The sequence below is a fragment of the Pygoscelis adeliae genome, unplaced genomic scaffold (assembly GCF_000699105.1).
Source record: "Pygoscelis adeliae isolate BGI_AS28 unplaced genomic scaffold, ASM69910v1 Scaffold282, whole genome shotgun sequence".
NCBI classification, from domain to species: Eukaryota; Metazoa; Chordata; class Aves; order Sphenisciformes; family Spheniscidae; genus Pygoscelis; species Pygoscelis adeliae.
In genome coordinates, this window is record NW_008824352.1 from 3,261,137 (window position 1) to 3,278,056 (window position 16,920).

A 16,920-nucleotide genomic window follows, 5' to 3' on the forward strand; every position below is an offset into this window, starting at 1 on the left:
TGAAGCCTCTGGCTGCTCTCCCACCACAGCAATGAGACCCATAAGTGGCTAGCTCCTTAGATCTGAAGAGCGATGTGTTTCAAACCACTTCGTGCTTGCAGGGCTCGTGGCAGCTCAGATGTTGCTCTGATGCATGGCTGTGGGACATAAGTCCCCCTTAAGCTTCTGCAGGCTGAAGGTGTTGGAGAGAGCTGGCTGGACTTCAGGCAAGTGCCTCCCCTGTGTATAAAAAATTGATGGGGTTGGGGGGGTGTGGAAATATCTCCCTCATATCAGGGTAGCGGACTAACGCTGAGTACTCAGAAGTCCTGCAGACCCAGCTGCAGAACAGGGAGTGCAGGAGAGACTCCAGGATGGAAATAGTCATAGGCTACATTGCTTGGTGTGGGGAGACAGCTCAGGCTCTGGAAGGGATTTGCTGACCTAATATTTCAAAAATGTCATTCGAGGAGCTGCTCAGGACTTGGCAGCCCAGCTCAGGACTTGCTGCTTCTCTCCTTAAAGGGAGTTTCTGGTGCTGGTTGACAGCAGTCAGAGCAGATTCTTCATCCTGGCTGTGCTGCTGTGGGGGAACATCTGAAGGAAACACAACACAAGCACAGGGTGATACAAGATAGGGCTGGATGTGCAGCCCAGCTCTGCCCCGAGGCAGGACTGAGTTCCTGGTGGGGGGTCAGACCTGAGCTGAAGGGTGCTGGTGATGGTGATGACATCTCCTCTGCAGGCAGCCTGTCCTGGTAGTGGCTGCCTGCACCATTTAGAAAACTTGGCCTGATTCCTGATCTTGCTAGTGTATATTAAAGCAGCAGACTAAAACCTTCTGTGATCTTTGGGACCTCTCTCTGAGAGAGCGCCTGTGGGTCTTGTGTGGTCAAGAGACACCTAATGAATGTGGCCTTCAAACAGGGTTTCAGTGTGACATCCCTGCGGGTCCCCATGCTGGCACGGAGGACGCCATCCACGGGCATTTGAAGAAGTCTCCAACTCTGAGCAGCAGCAAAATTGCTGCCTGAACGCTTTCCATGCAAATGCTTGTTGTAGTTATTATTCACTGTGACTTATTTTACTGCAGAGGCCCTTAGTACCTCAGCGCAGGGCAGATGTGTTCTCAGAGACAGAAAGGGGAAGCAGGACGAGGTGGGCTGAGGGCAGCGTCATTCCTCTTAACCTGGGAACTGTGACAGATGAAGCTGTAAGGTCACTTTTCTGGGTAGCCTGTAGCAAAATCAGGAAATAAAGCTGGATTTGCTGAGACCCAGGGCCTTGTAACTTCCCCTGTCTTTCCTCATAGGAATGTTCCTAGTTAGCCAAATGGAAGGACTAAGCAGTAAACTAGATCTACAACTTTTATTTTTCAAACAATGCTTTGAAACACTTTATTGAGCAGCAAGATTAATTGTATTCGCTCATCTCCCACGTACAATACAGAGAGATTTTCTCCAGAATCATATTCCTCTCAGAAGGGTATTTTGTACCGTGCTCAGCTCAGCACCTGTCCAGGAAACATGTGCAGCCATTTGATAAATGTATTTGTGGAAGACATCATTGCAGTGGCAGTCTGCCTGCAGCAGAGGAATAGCTACAGGGAAAAATGGTAAATAAGATATGTGTAAGTAAATGAATTTTGCTCATATAAGCTTGTTTGCAGCTTTAGTTCATGTCTGCAGCGTAATCCTCTGATCTACAGCAGGTGTTTAGTGTTGTGGGGGATCAGGCTGGTGACCGAGTGAAGAGCATTGGGCCCAAAGCTGCACAGGAGCTTGTAGAAGGTAGTGGTGGTGTCTCTGTTTTGCTGGGATTTCTCATCACAACAAGGTGCAGTTGTGTTACAGCCTGACAAATGGCAAATCCACCATTGATTTTGCCTCGCGGAAATAAATAATTGCCTTTTGTACTGAGTTTTATGCACAGTAAGACTGGTCTGTGCGTAACTGATTTACTTATGCAGAAACCATTGCTTTCCAATATTCTTTTGGAGGATTTATCAGTGAAAAGGAAACCTTCAAAACAGCAGAACCTGAAACAAAGCCCAGCTCTGCAGATGAACAATTATTTTCTTTAAGTCTTGCTGGATTTTTTTAGCATACTTTTAGCAGCAGTGTATTATTTGTTGTGATGCTGTATGGGTCTCTGTTTTGATTGGATGAACTGATTTATGGGGTTTATCTTATCTATTTAAGTTGTCAATTAGCTGAAGATTTATTTTGCAGCCTGAGCTGCGGGTTAGAGCTGTACAAATGTGCTGCTGCTTTTGAGGGGGTGGCACCCCAGGGTGCCTGGTCTGGGCAGTGAAGAGCTGCACAGGCGGCTAACACGAGCATCGCTGTTTACCGGGACCTGACTGCTGTTCCTAGAGCTTCTGGCTTTTTTTTCCTGTTGGCGGAGCAGTGAGGATGTGTGTGAGACACCCAAATGTTCGATCCAGGCCGGTGATTTGTGGGCTTTCATGGCCAGCCGTGCAGCAACACAGGCAGATGCTTCCCTCCCCTCGCTCCTGCACGTGGGGAAAACCTTGTGGCAGGAGGAAGGAAGAAGGTGGGGGAGCTGCAGACTTGAGTTGCAGGTTTTCCTCTTGATGCTCGCTACGAGTGAGGTGAGCTGTGACTGTCCAGAAGCTAAAGCTGCTGCAAGGAAAGGACTTGAGTTGGTTCTCTGTAGGCAGAAGAGCAAAGCCAGGCTTTTAATGCAGGGTGGAATCAGAGGTTTCCTCCTATCCCCTTGTACAAGCTGGATTAAATGGTGAAAGCATTTTTACTCCCTCCCTCCCTTCATTTAAAATAGTTTCCCTGATTGAAGGGGACATGCGGGCTGGAGCGCTGGACTGCAAGGAGAGCTGCAGCCCAGGCCCGGCGGTGCAGAGGACAGCTGCTAATGATGGAGATGCGGACTGGTGCTTTCCTGGCCATGCAAAGCAGCCCTGGGAAGCCGCTGCCTTGCAGGCAGGGCTGGAGGCTGGTCTGTGCTTCCCAGGGGCCGAGGCGCTGACCTTTACCCAAAGCCAACTGTGCAGACATCCCACGAGGAGTCCTTGTGAGTGTCCTGTTGGGAAATGTGCTGCTCCGCAGGCTCTGGAGTGCAAGTAAAGCCTCTTCAGAGATAGCAGGGTGGCCACATGCTTGTGGTTGCCCTGACCCAATGCTCCTAGGTCAGCCCAGAAGCTTCCCAAGTGGAAACCTTGCAGGAGCATTTTGCAGACAGCAAGCCCTCAGGGGACTTCCCGCGAATCCGTTTCAAAGGACAGGATCACTGCTGAGTCAGCGCAGGGCTGCTGCAGCTGGCTTTCTAGCTTGAAGCCTGGTTTTGGGGGTTTGGGAGAGCTGGGAGATCTAGCAGAGCAGGGAGGCTTGTGCTGCTTTGCCTGTGGGTTTGTGGGACCATGCACAGTATGTGTTGGACTGAACCCTGCACCCTTTCCCTTGCTGCTGCAAGCCACCCCTTGGGTGCCTGCACCCTGGCTCTGAAAGGGATTTGTGCTTTGGGATTGAAGGGTTTAAATATCGTTTTAATAGAAGCTTTTAAAGCTGATCTCACCATTTCATTACTGTTTTGAGTGAGTGACACTTCTGTCAATTTGTTTCAAACAAGCCTACAGAAAAGGCAGGAGAAGGGAGGAAGATTAAACTCAGGTGGAGAAGGAGGGGAAGGAGATGAACAGTGGGCTGTGGGGAGGATTTGGATGTTTCCTTTCTGTGACACCTAGTGCCCAGCGTGTGTCCCCTGTGATTGGCATGTGACCTAGGGTGAAGCCTCCCATGCAGATCTTCCTCTAGCTTCCTTACTGATATAGAAGATTGCTTGAGCTTGGCTGCTGCGCTTCTGTGGGGTACTCGAGAGGTCATCTCTCTTTGCAGCAGAGTTCAGCTGTAGTGTGTTTAACTGAGCGTTGTTGGGCACCTTCAAGCCAGGCTTGACCTTTGCTCCATGCTCCTCGACGAGGGTGTCGTGTGTGTTCCCAGGCTGATGCTGGATGGGGCTTTTTGAACTCGCTCACCCCCACCCTTCCTCATGTAAATTAAATGTGGCCAGCGTGAAAACAGGGCGATGAAAGTGTCACCTGGCTTGCAGGGATTTTTATGCACAAGCTGCTTTGCATGTAGAGAACCAAAGGTTGCAATAGTTCAGAGTTAAACCTACACTGAAATTCACTGGATGCAGTCCGGGATGCTGTGACTAAAACTAAGTTCTTCCCCACTGTCCCCAGAAACCGGGCAGAGGGATGAGATGAGGCATCCTGCAGCACTGCATCTTCAGAGGTGATTAAGGGATGACAGCCATGTGCTGCAGAGGATCATTTCCTGCTCTGGACCGCGCTGGGAAGACTGAGATCTGTTTTAAATTGAGACTGAAATTAGCATCCAGGAAACAGATCTTATTCAGTAGTTTTAGCTTTGTATTGCATTTTTGTGTTCTGTAGGTCTTTTCCAAAGGAAAAGCTGATTCCCACATGCTGGTAATCGTTAAGCATTGTTGACTTGCAACTCAGTATAGCTTTTATACGTGGTAGGCAGCAAGGTTAATGTGTGTTTGCATACAGGCTGCAACTGTGGGGGGCCGGGGCAACCCTGGAACCAGACTTGCTTTTAAATTCTGCCTTTGCTGTTGACTACATTGCAAATAACAGAGTGTGGAAGTCACCAGCCATGGCTTGGCTTCCAGGCCATTCTGTGACACTCGCTAGGACTCTACAGGGCAACAGAGAGACTACTGTGGAGCCCTAAATGGCTGTCGTGGTTTAACCTCAGTCGGCAACTGAGCACCACGCAGCCGCTCGCTCACTCCTTCCCCCCTGCCCCGCGGTGGGATGGGGGAGAGAATTGGAAGAGTAGAAGTGAGGAAAAACTCGTGGGTTGAGATAAAAACAGTTTAATAATTGAAATAAAATAGTAACAACAATAATAATACACGAAGCAAGTGATGCACAGTGCAATTGCCAGTCCTCAAGCAGCGGCCCCCCCCTGGCCAGCTTTCCCCAGTTTATGTACTGAGCATGACGTCCCATGGTATGGAACGTCCCTTTGGCCAGTTTGGCTGTGCCCTCTCCCAGCTTCTTGTGCACCTGTAGCCTTCTCAGTCAGTAAAGCATGGGAAGCTGAAAAGTCCTTGGCTAGTGTAAACATTACCTAGCAACAACTAAAACATTGGTGTGTTATGAACTTTGTTCTCCTCCTAAATCCAAGACACAGCACTGTACCAGCTACTAAGAAGGAAATTAACTCTATCCCTGCTGAAACCAGGACAATGGCTGTGGATTTGTTGTTATGCACATTGGGTTTGGATACATACCAGAAGCTCTTGTACCCTATAAATAAGAATTCAAGAGGTCGAAAGTTTGACACTTTACCCTCAGCTTGTTAAGAACCTGTACTTCCCCCTTTATTGTAAGCTCTGGTTGACTGTCGGTCTAGCTACAGAAGGAGAAGTTCTCTTTGGCTGTGTCACTTGTTGCACATCAGATAAAATCTTATCTTTATCACTTTCATATCTAGCTTGATGCTTGGGTTTGCCTTTCCTTCTGAGTGTTTGCAACTTGTTTACAGGCTGCCAGTGTTTTGCCTTCACTTTCTTATACATTGGAAGAAGCCAGAGATGGGTGTCTTTGTTATGTTTGTGTTGAGTGAACATTATTATTCAGTTTACCTCTGTGTTTCATTTTAGGTATTTCATGGAGAGATTGCTTCATGCCACATGCTGTCTGTGAGTGCTAGCATCGCATCTCTCTGCAGTGCCATCTGAGACCATACAAGCTGGACACAGCGAACGGGGACTGTCCAACAAATGCTATGGATGGAGGCATAGACATGTACTGCAAAGACACGCAGACTGAACTGGCAGAGCGGGTAGCAGCCATAGATGTGGCTGTTGGCCCAGACAGAAGTGACCAAAATGGTGAAGACAACACTGAAGAGAAAACCCCAGTCTTATCTGATAACATAAAAGACATCCAAAGAAATGGAGTCAACAGTGATGTGGGAATGAATGAATTTCTGCCTTCCCAACAGACAGAAGATGCTCACTGGAGGCATGTTCCCAAGAGACCTCTCAGTAGACCTGTCCTATCAAGTAGAAAGTTGTCTCTTCAGGAAAGATCATCAGGAGGTTATCTGGCTTCCAGCAACACTCCAGGTTATGGTCCTTATGCCACAGGTCCATCGCCACGTATAATGAGGAGACCAACAATAGAGTCCAATCGAGTCTCCATATCAGATTCTGAGGTAGGCACGTTCTCCGCTATAATTGTGGTGTCGAGGCAAGGTAAGTCTTTCTTAAGCAGTAATGGGAGTCTTCAGTCTTTTGGAGCAGTAGATCTGAAAGCACTGTTTTTTCTAAGGGGAAAAAAAAAAGTCCCTGAAACCAGGGATTGCGTTAGCTTGGAATGGCTGAACATCCCCCAGACCTCTACTGGGTATATCCCTGGTCCTGACATTTGGCTCCTTCAGCCCTCGCTTGCCTGGGATAGTCCCATTAAGGGGCTGGGACCCCTGTTGTGTAGCCGTAGCACACAGGAGGCCTGTCAGGCTGTTCAGAGAAAGGGCTGCAGCCAAATGGCTTTGCTCTCGTGTCCCTGCTGTATGTGCCCTTTGGGAGTTTATCAGTCACAGCAGCTTTGCTGATGGTATTTTATGGATTTAAGCTTCTGGAGATTATGTATCTCCTATTGTGTTTTGCCATTATTGAAGGCATGATTAAATTTTATAAAGAGCTTAAATGCATTGGTGTTTCCTACTCCTGTCAGGATTTTCCTTTCTCTTTAAAGCGTTTGTAACAGCAGTAGTAACTGAGAGCCGTGACCCTCCTCTCCTTCAGAGGAGTGTCTCTGGGTGGCTGCAGTGTTCCTGCCGTCCATCTTTTGGCTGTTCTCCCGCTACCAGACTGGGGCTCAGACCTGTCCTGGAGGTGTAACATGCTGTTAGTGGTCAAGTGTTTTGATGGAAGTGGCTGCTGGTTGTAATTCCCTGTGCTGTGATGTGCTGTCATGGGGAGGACCGGGAGCCAAGAGAGGAGCTGTTCGGACCATGCTGCCCAGTGTCATCCCAAAGATGTTGAGCCTGCAGCAATGTCCGTGAAGGGGCGTGCAGCAGGGCTTTCTTTGAAAGCCAGGCACAATGGAGGTGGTGTAAATGGGTGTTTCCTGAAGCCAAAATGTTTTGTAAAATGCTACTGGCTGGGGAAGAATTTTAAGTGGGGAATGGGCTGTCTGGAGTACTGGAGAAGGAACGTCATTTCAGCAGGGCTGGCAGCTGGTTTGGGAAAAAAACAGACTCATACCTGAATTATCCCCCAAGCCCAGGCTGTGCCTTTTCCTGAGATTTTTATCTGCTGTTTGTGGAGGAAAAACAAGTTTTCCATGTCCTGCCATTTTTCTCTGGACTGAATTTGTTTCCCAGTCATGTTTGTCTTGTGTTTCTGCTCTTACGGAATGGGCGAGGGCAGAGGGAGGGGTGGGAGGTGTCTGTGGGTGCCACACTCCATGGTCTTGCTCGGAGGTGCAGTAACAGAGAGGAAGCGGCATGCTGGAGAGAGGAGCGGTGGTGGGGTGGACCTGCTGGCCTTACCCTACAGGGAGGGCTGCATCTCCTGCTCTGGTGCTGTGGGAGGTGAGCCCAGGAGAAGCCTCTGGTTCGTCTTGTGACCATAAGCCTTGTTCTGGTGAGGGATAGGCCATTTCAATGGGCATTTTCAATCTCTTTCCTCTAGGGCTGGCAGTACAGTGATGGTCACTCAGTGAATTCACCTCTGCTGCTATGCCCTGGCACTGAAGTGGGACAGAGACAGCAGCTGGGGGTGCAGGAGCAGCGCCCATCCGACTCTTCCTCACCCAGTCGATGGGGAGCATGTTGCTGAACATGGCTCTGCCAGTGCCACTGTGCGAAAGTGTTGCTCTTTGGCACCATGGTGCTCCCAGCTGTGATGCCTAAATCCCATTGTGGTCCTGCCCTGGGTCATAAGGGACCCAAATCACTGGAGTTTAGACTTTTGCCAGTGTGGGTCCAAGTGACCTGGAACTTAACATCTGTGTGGCTTAGTGTTTCCCACCTGAAAAGTGGTTTTCCCTTTGCATATCTGAGAGGACAGGTGCTGTGCACAAGCAAATCGGCCATTGTCCTCTGGGAAGTTTTGCAAGTCACGTTAGCTGTATGATGGGTCATGGCATGCCCGGCTGATAAGAGGATATCTGCAGAAGGTGCACTGCAGAGCTTGCAGCTTCTTTGACGGCAGCTGTATGCTTTAATGAGGGAGATGGGGAGGGAGAGGAGCCGGTTCTTGGAAGCGGATGTGATTTGTGTGCCAGCTCTCCCATCCTGCAGTACTTTGACTGTGCCAGGAGTGGGGCTTGTCCGAAATCTGTTTCAAAGTAACTGCAGTCGAGTGTGACTAGCACATTCCCATCTGCATGCAAATTCAAAATACTCTGTCCTCTTCCACAGCATCTGCATCTTGGGGAGCAATAGCTGCTGCCTTGGGGTAGGAAATGCTTAGTTTGAAATGCAGATGCGGAGCCCTTCAATTCGCTGCTCCCACAGCAGTCTGTTACGCAGTGCTGTGTTTTTAATGGTCACTTTGATATAACTATTTAGACCCCTGCTCTGGTGCAGCACAGATGCTTAACAAATCCGTGCTTGTTGGAAAGCATCGTTCATATTAATGGAGAATTGCTGCAGTAGGAGGGGGGAGGGAGCCCAGGCGAGAGCTGTACACGTTTGGAGGTGGGCGCTCGCCCTCACAGCGGTGCTCTCAGGAGCTGTGCTTCATCTTCCCAGCTTATAGGGACAGTATCTGTATCCTGTAAGGAATAGCAAAAGACCTAGGAAGATGCATGCTTGTTTATAGGATAAAGTTTGAGGCTAGCAACTGAATAATGAGAAATAAGTGTTAGGTGTGTGACAGCAAGGCAAGTGTGCAGGCTGCATGCAGCCCAACTCCAGCATCCTGCGTATGACCTGCCAGTTGCTGCTAAGCAGTTGTTGTAGAGTGGTTGTGTTCATGGCTGTGAGAGACAGTGGCAGTCCAAATACAAGCTATACAGCTAAACCGAGGTACAGCAGGGAACTCGGAAGAGAAATGGAGAACAGATCTTTTGTTGCATGCATTTGCTTAGTACGTTTGCTGTAAGCAATTAGCAGAGCCTTGCATGTGGGCAGGGAAGACTGAGCAGAGCCAGGAGGTAGGGGCAGGGCTTATAAGAGTTACAGGGGACTCTCTGAGGCTTTTGGTCCTATGTGTGATAAAATAACCCAGTGATGAGAAATACACTTGTGGTGTACTTAGCAGCAGCTGCTGTTGTGTTTTCTGTTGATCATTTTGATATGCAGACCCTCAGTGAGCAGGGAGGTTGGTAGGTCACTCTGACAAGATCCAGCTCACTGATCATGGCATTGCCCCTGGTCTCCCTGCAAATGACTCTGACACATCTTGTTCTAGGCAGCTGCACATTCGTACTGAAGTCCATGTCTCTCACCTGTTTAAAGCCATTTCGGAGTTGCTCTTTTCTCCTTGCATTGAGTATCCGGCATTAGTCAGTGCCTTTCAGGTGGCAGGACATCCATCACTCTGGCTCGCAGCCGCTGCCCAAGTGAGTTACAGTCTGTGCAAAAATGAAGATGAAGTTCATGAGCATTTGGGCTTTATCAGTGGCACATGTGCAGGTGCCATCCATCAGGAGCTGAGATGGATGGGGCTGCATATCAAAATTTCCTGTGTAATGCTGATAGTGATCTAGGACTGAATCTGCTTTCCCTCTCCAGCAATAGCAGGAGTGGTAACTCACTGCCTTGCTGTCAGCAGTTCTGTATCCTTGACTGATCTGGAGAAATAATGGAGAGGTGTGCTATGGGAAGACTGGTTATGGGGATGCAGCAGAGGTGAATTTTCTGTTGTTCTCTGCTGAATCATGGAAGAACCATATGTTCAGTTAGAGGGATGCTGCTGAGCTTTTTAATGCTGGTTTAATACTTGTTCGCAGGCTGGGAGGAAAACTTGTGTTCAGGAATCAGAGGGCCAAGAGCCAAAGCTGAGCCTGTGATGCTGCGGGAAGCTTCATGCGGTGCTGCAAGCAGGCAGTGAATCATGCCGTCCCATCCCTGGGACCGATACCACAAACGCCTGCCTTCTGAGCAGGGTTTCTTGGGTTTGTTATTGAGGAAGACGATGGCTCCTGGGCCAGCAGGGCTGCAGCAGAGCCAGGGCTTGTTGTCTTGCACAGAGGCAGTTCCTGATCAACCAACCAGAGCCACCAATTAGCTAATTGCCCTGGTACAAAGAGTTGGCAGCTGGTGGTGTCTTGCAGCCACTGCTGCCAAGTCTGGATCTGCAGTATTAACTCTGCAAGAGAAGTAACCCGTTCTGCTCTCCCGACAGCATTACTGTGTACTTAATTAACCTGATCTGTCATATCTCTATCAAAACAGGCCACTTCCCTGCTTGTTCCCCTCCTCTCAGGTTATTCGTGGACCATGGCCTTGGAAGGTCCTTTCAGCGCCGCCTTCTCCGGTAGGAGTGCCTGCTAAGCTGGTGGGATTTCTCCTGCCTTTGCTGCTCATCAGTGCTTCACTCTAAGAAGGGAATGGCTTTGCCTTTAGCTGTGGCACAGAAGTGATTAAGCTGAAGCTATTAAGGGTGCGTAATTCTGCAGAGCTGAGGCACAGGCCCTAGAGTTTAGGTGACTGGCCCGCATTGCCTCTGTTGGTGTGACATTCCCAGCTCCTGCTCAGTGCTGGCAGCATGGTGAGAGGAGAGGGTTTTCCTGGGGCTGCTAAAAGCAGCTTCTGCTTTGCTGCACAGATGATGCTCAGGTGCTTATTATGTACCAGGGCAAGACTCTGTGAACATGTTCATACAGACTGATGGGCATCTTGTCACTGTGTTTGACAGAGCTTGTCCCACCTAAAATGGCAGGGCTTGTATCTGTGAAAGGGTAGAGGTGCTGCTTGTTGGAAAGTGGCATTTGAAAATGCAATGCTATTTTTTGGTTTGTTTGTTTTTTTATTCTGCTGTCCCAAACCAACCTTTTTAGGTAGCCAAGAAAAATCCCACTTGGAGAGTGGCTAGAAGAATAAAAGATGTCTTTTTCCAGACTTTCTCCCCAGACCTGCCAGCACAGTTAATTGCTTCATACTTTCTCTTCTCCAGTCTCTTCTGGCTGAATTGTTCTTTCTCTTTCACGCATTCCCTTACTCTCTCCTGCATCCACCCACTCCCTGGCAGCCTGGTTCTTCCAGCCCCGGTGTCCGCGTGGTCCCTCCACCCTCTAGGATCAGTGGGAGGTTGTTCCAGTTCCCCACTGCCTGGGCAGCCCCATGTGTTGTGGTGGTGGGCTGGGGCTGTGTGTGCTTTATCAGGAGTGGAGAGGATGAGTCGGGCCAGTGCATTTTCCCTTCTTGGTGCTGCTGCTAGCCTGAGCATGCAGGGAGGACGATGAGCTGACAAAGGGAATTTTCCTACACTTGATGTCCATGGCTTATCCCAGAGGCACAGAAAATAAATTGCTTCTTTGTCCTTTCCTTGGCTTTCCACATCTTTATCACAGGCCTCTTGCTTGTTTGGCCAACTAGTTTGAAGCAACGGGTGTCGAGAGCTGTGAGAGGCAGTACTTCGGTGCTGGGCTGATCCAGGTTTCATGGTCCTCCAGGCTCTGGGAGCTGCCTGGTTTTCTTCACGAGGTCATGACTTCCTTGCCGTGCACAAAGGTAAACCCAGGTGGGACCAGGGCAGTGACGGGGACCAAGCTCCTACGCAGCATGGGCTGGAGAGCTTCCCCTTCCAGCCCCACAAGTCCCCCAAACTAATTTCTTCTAGAGGTCTTAGTGTGGTGCTCAAACTAGAGCTCCCTTGAAAAGACCAAAGATACTTGGAAAACATTTCTTGAAAGAAGAATTCCCCATAGGCATTGCTAATTTCTTTTCCTTGGATTAATTAATCTTTATTTAAAGTTACATTTCCAGCTTGTCTGAGGGCAAGGTTTGAGAGGAGGAGAAAGCCCAAAGCTGCAGTTGCAGAGGGGCTTGAATGGGGCTGCCTTTGTCCCGCTGGTCCCAGCCCCCTTTTATTCTTCTAGCCACTTTCTAAATGATACCCCAAGGACCCAGTGGGTGCCCAAGCTCCTGCATCCAGCTTCGGGGTCTCGGTGGGTGAGCCCAGACAGCAGTGCTCAGCCTCGGTGGTGTACTTTCTGCCCAGCCATGGTCAGTGTTCCTGCCAGCAGCCAGTTGCAGTGCTGGGCTTCAGTTTTGCACTTGTTTTTGGATGTTGTTTAAAAATCTGTTTGTTTTTCTTACTTCCATGAGCTCTGGGCTTCCTGTGTGTCCTTCTCTGTCCCTGGACAACTTTCTAATTTGTATTCATTGCTGCCCCTATACCCATTTTCTGACTTTTATTTTCATTTTGTCTGGTTTTAGAACTGCTTTCACTTCCTCTTCCAGATGGGATGAGTTTAAACGAGTGTTGTCTTCATTACTGGCTTTTAGTTCCCAATTTTCTTTCCCATGCTTCTCTTTAAAGTGTATCTCTGAATTGCTCTGAAACTTATAATTCTTTTCATATTGGTGAATTTGGCTTGTTTTAGGATGCAAAATTCTCCGTTATATATGAATGTATGTAGGCAGCCTGATTGTTTTCAGAAAGTCTTATTTTGGAAACCAGCTCTGGCTCTTCCTTCTCACCCTGGTGTCCCCCCAGACAGCAAAAGCTCAATTTTTAATTGCATGGGGTTTCTGTCACACACTGGTGGCAGTAGTGGATTTATGGAATTGGGCCTAGACTCTAGACTTAGCTGTGTTTTATGATTTTTGATCAATTTTTGCTTTCTGTGGCATTTATTCCTTCCCTCCCTCTCTTGAGTAATACCTTGGACATGTTAACAAATGGGGCATCTTGTTTTTTTTAAGGCAGGACAATTACTGCACACTTGGATGGACACAGCAGTCTAATTTGCTGACAGCTTTTCATTAAAGGATCTCATTAAGGTTCTTGTTCTGTTCGTATTTATCAGCAGTTGCAAATACATTGGTGTGATGAAATCAAGAGGATTGTACAGTGTTATCTTTAAGAAACACTTGGCCCAAAGATAGGTGTTTTTCTCTGATAAAGGAATAGTACAATTACCCCACTTCCTGCAGGAGAACCAAATAATAACATAACAGCCCTGCCAGTCTGCCGTGACACGTGGCAGGAGTTGCTTGAGCTGTGAATTACAGTCTTTCTGCAAGGAAAAATAAAAAGGTAGAAGGCACCTATACTCTGGTTTGATTTTTGCTGTGTTCAGCTCAAGTGCTTGGACCGCAGAAGCTAAGACGATAGTGCTTCTCACCGGTAATTATCTGAGCAGAGAGTGATGGAGGTGTGGATTGGGTAGGGATGTGGTGATAGCGAGCAGAAACTCTCAGAGGCTGTGCTGCAGGCTGGGAGCTGAGACTCTGTCATCGCCCTTCCCTTGACCTTCTCTGGGTGTTCCCATCCTGGTATTTATCCATCCCTTTTGAAAAATCATCATCCAAAGGCAGGTGTCCTGGCATTGCTCACAAGCTCCATTTAACAGCAGAGAAAGACCAGAGAGATGCTTCAGGTGATCGGTCTGGTGCAGGAAAAAAGTGGTAATTTCTAGACAGAGGTAAGAGGGATGGTGGGATGGTGATGGTCAGAGTCAAAGGAATTGGTGCCTCAGACCCAGGGAGCCGTAGTCCTTCCTCGGCTGCACTAAATATTAGTGCTCTTTAAGGGAGTTTGCCCAGCTGGATAGATTATGTCCTGCACAAAGGACTCTGCTTCTTCAGGTGGGAGGGAAAAAAATACCACCATGGCTCCCTGCATAGTGTGTTTGTGAGGACAAGCAGCAAACTCTGTGCTTGAGAGATGCCACCTTGGCTTGAAACAAGATACAGAGTGCAGACCAAGGAGTATATGGCCACATGTAAAAGCCTGTCTTTACTTGTGTGAATAATCCCTGCTCGGAGGAGGAGGCCTGTTAACAGGACCTGGGCGTTGCAAGTTTGCTGGTTGGAAGAGCAGGAGATACTGAGGTGGTTGGAGGCTTTCTCAGAGGGGTGGTCGCTTTTCCTGCCTGTCTCAGCCACTCTCGTGAGCACTGCAGTTTTGCACAGGACAAGTTTTGCTCAGTGTGTGAAGCTGAGCTTGGGGAAACCCGGGGTGGGAGACATCAACAGAAAACTGTTCCTGCTTAATTTGTGAAAATCACTGCGACGCGAAGCACAGCCTCGCGCTGGGAAGCGAATCTGCTGACATGGGGTTTTCAGGGGAATTTGTCCTCCATGTGTCCGTACCCTGGGTTCCTGCATCCTGCCCCCTCCTTTGCGGAGGGGAGTCCTTTCTACAAAATTCAGTGGGATTTTTCTTTTCCATATGTTTTCGTGGTCTTACACTTTGCATCTTGGCTTTTACTGGGTCATGTGCTCTCCTCTCTTGTTGCTCATAGTTCTGATGGATTGGTTTTTGCCTTTGGAAAGACATGTGCTTTGCTAGCAGTAGAGTTAATACACATCTATGGCCCTATTACTCACAGTTGGCTCTTCCTCCCTGTCAGGGTGGTGGAAAAATATTCCTTCACTGGAAACAAGATCAAGATTTAAATGATTCCTTGTATTCCTGACAAGCCACTGCTTGCAAGCTTAAAAAGTCATCCGTTCCCCATTCCTCTGTTCTCCTTCACTGTGACGATTGCTTGTGTTAGGAGTGTTTTCTGGTTGGTGATGGGGAAAAGTCAAAACTATCATCTACCGCATTTGTGCTCCAATGCATCCCGAGAGGCAGAGGAGTGTTCGTTTCAGTGAGGATGCTGCACGGGGACGGGGCCATAACACCCCCCGTTCTTACAAACAGACTGAAGGCATCTGGCACCGCTTTGCTGTCCTAGCACTGCTTCTGTAGATTTCAGGGTTATTTTGAGGTTTATGGAAAAGCTAATCTACCTGCCTGCATGTTTTATATCAGCTTTGTTCCCAAAGAAGTGCCCGGTGCAGAGGTTGGAAGTGAATTTCCAGCCCGCTTTAGTGGCTGGCAATCTCAGGGAGAAATACTGTTTTAAAATGCTGTCTGGGGAAGTATGTCCTGTCTAAGGCTCAGGCCACACCATGTGCTGTGGTTGGAAACTCTCTCCTTCCCTCACCCCACCACGTCTGGGGCTGCCCCCTCCCTTGCAATGCAGTTAAGTGCTGTCTGTTAAGTCGGGACCAAGGCAAAAGCCAGTGCAGCCTGCCCTCCCTGGTGCCAGTGCTGCAGAGATCCCCACAAGAGCACTCTGACTCTTTGCCAGGAGCTGTGCATTGCAGCAAGGTGTGTGCTGTCCTCCCGTGGACCCCGTCGCAGTGCCCCAGCTGGGCAGGTCCCCTGGGTGCTCCTGGGCAGCTGCAGGGAGAGCTTGGGGTGGGCAGTGCACGGTGCTCACCCTGCGCTCGTGGCCTTGAGCCCCCAGGCTTCTGTGGCATCTGGAATTTTCTTCTTGTAATTAATGAGGGTGCAGGGGTCAGCTCCGAGTGAAATGCAGCTGTGGAGGTTTTGCTGCTGCTGTGAAATAAAATGTTTTCTGTTAGGTAGTATGATACTAAAGGAAATGGTGGACTTAGTGTCAGATGACTGCATGGCTCCTCTGTTCTACCTTGGCTTCCCGCAGTTGACACCTGGGGCCACCGTCACTCCCTGTGTGGCTCCTGGTCATTACACCCTTGTCATAGCTTGCCAGGGTCTGCATCCACCACCCTTCCACCCCTTGGGGTTTCAGTGCTGGATAGCTTGCAAATGGAGTTCAGGCCTGCTTAGGGATGATTTATTTTGGCAAATACTGTACCCGCTGAAGGGAGTCCATGTTGTTTGTGTTGAGTTGCAAAGGAGCTTGGCTCTGTGTGCTCTCCTCAAAGAGCAGCCCACAGTCCAGGTGAGGGTTCCTCTGGGCGCAGCCCCAGCCTTCACGCATGGCCCACAGAGGGTCCCTGTCTTTGCCAGGCTGATGTTGGGATGGGTACGGGCTCATGCTGTGACCCTAGGACTGGCACGGGTGCTGGGAGCTGCCAGGCCATGAGAGTCCTGTGGAGCTGGGGACGGGTGTTTTTCTGCTTGGTATTGAACACAGTGCGATGCAGACAGTCCATGTAAAGAGGCCAGGGGCTGCTGTCAGGCTCACCACGCTGAACCTGGAGCCGTGCTGGGGAATTGGGGTGGAGGGACCTCTGGCTTACACCAGCACAACCAGAGTCAGAATTTAGCCCATAATTGCTTTGTTCTGGGCTGTCAAAAAAAAAAAAAATGCAGTGCTTATAGTGTAATGTATACCAGTTTGAATAAGATGTAGTCTTTCATTATTCAGCCCTCTGCCTCCACTTGATACCGATTCAAATTCAGTCATTTCCTTTTACCAATACTCTAATTATGTTCTCCTTTTGATCTGCAGGACTGTGTGCAATTAAACCAGTACAAGCTGCAGAGCGAAATAGGCAAGGTACGTTACTGGAGCTCATGTTTGTCACAAGCAACCTGCATGCACACACCCAAGTATGGGTGGAAAGACTGTGCCAGCACCAGGGGATCTTACTGGCCGAGACTCCTTGCAACTTGTGTTTGTTTTGGGGTTTTTTGTTTGTTTTTTGCCTTACTAGTCCGAGCAAGTTTTGTTCAAGGTCACAGTGGAGCTACTTCCTCTGAAATCTAAATTTATTTTCCTTCCCTCTGAAGGTCGTTAAGCTGGCTCCCTTCCAAGGTGTTCGCTTGCCAAATGTAACACTAAGAGCCTTTGATGCATTAATACAACCTGACAAGGAAAGAAAACCAAAAAAAGATCAGGGCAGGTGTTTGGTCCCCATCAGGACTAGTTTAAGTTTCTACGTCCATGAATGAAATGCTAGTTTAATTCTAGTCCATGTTTAAAAGCTGCAGAATGATTCAGAAGAGATTCCTCCAATTTAGAGGTCTGGGCTGGCG

The 16,920-nt window shown here is 48.8% G+C and overlaps 1 protein-coding gene across 2 annotated transcripts in view; it reads left to right on the top strand.

Moving 5' to 3' along the window:
- Nucleotides 1-5,780: 5,780 nt before the first annotated feature.
- Nucleotides 5,781-16,920, top strand: part of CAMKK1 (calcium/calmodulin-dependent protein kinase kinase 1, alpha) — a 63,689-nt gene continuing 52,549 nt past the window's right edge. Inside the window, exons 1-3 of one of the 2 annotated variants that reach the window (XM_009319284.1) lie at nt 5,781-5,874; nt 5,917-6,212; nt 16,394-16,441. In XM_009319284.1, coding sequence (XP_009317559.1) covers nt 5,781-5,874; nt 5,917-6,212; nt 16,394-16,441 — 438 coding nt within the window. Of the gene's footprint in view, nt 6,213-16,393; nt 16,442-16,920 lie in introns of both variants that reach the window. The other variant, XM_009319282.1, reaches the window with a different exon arrangement.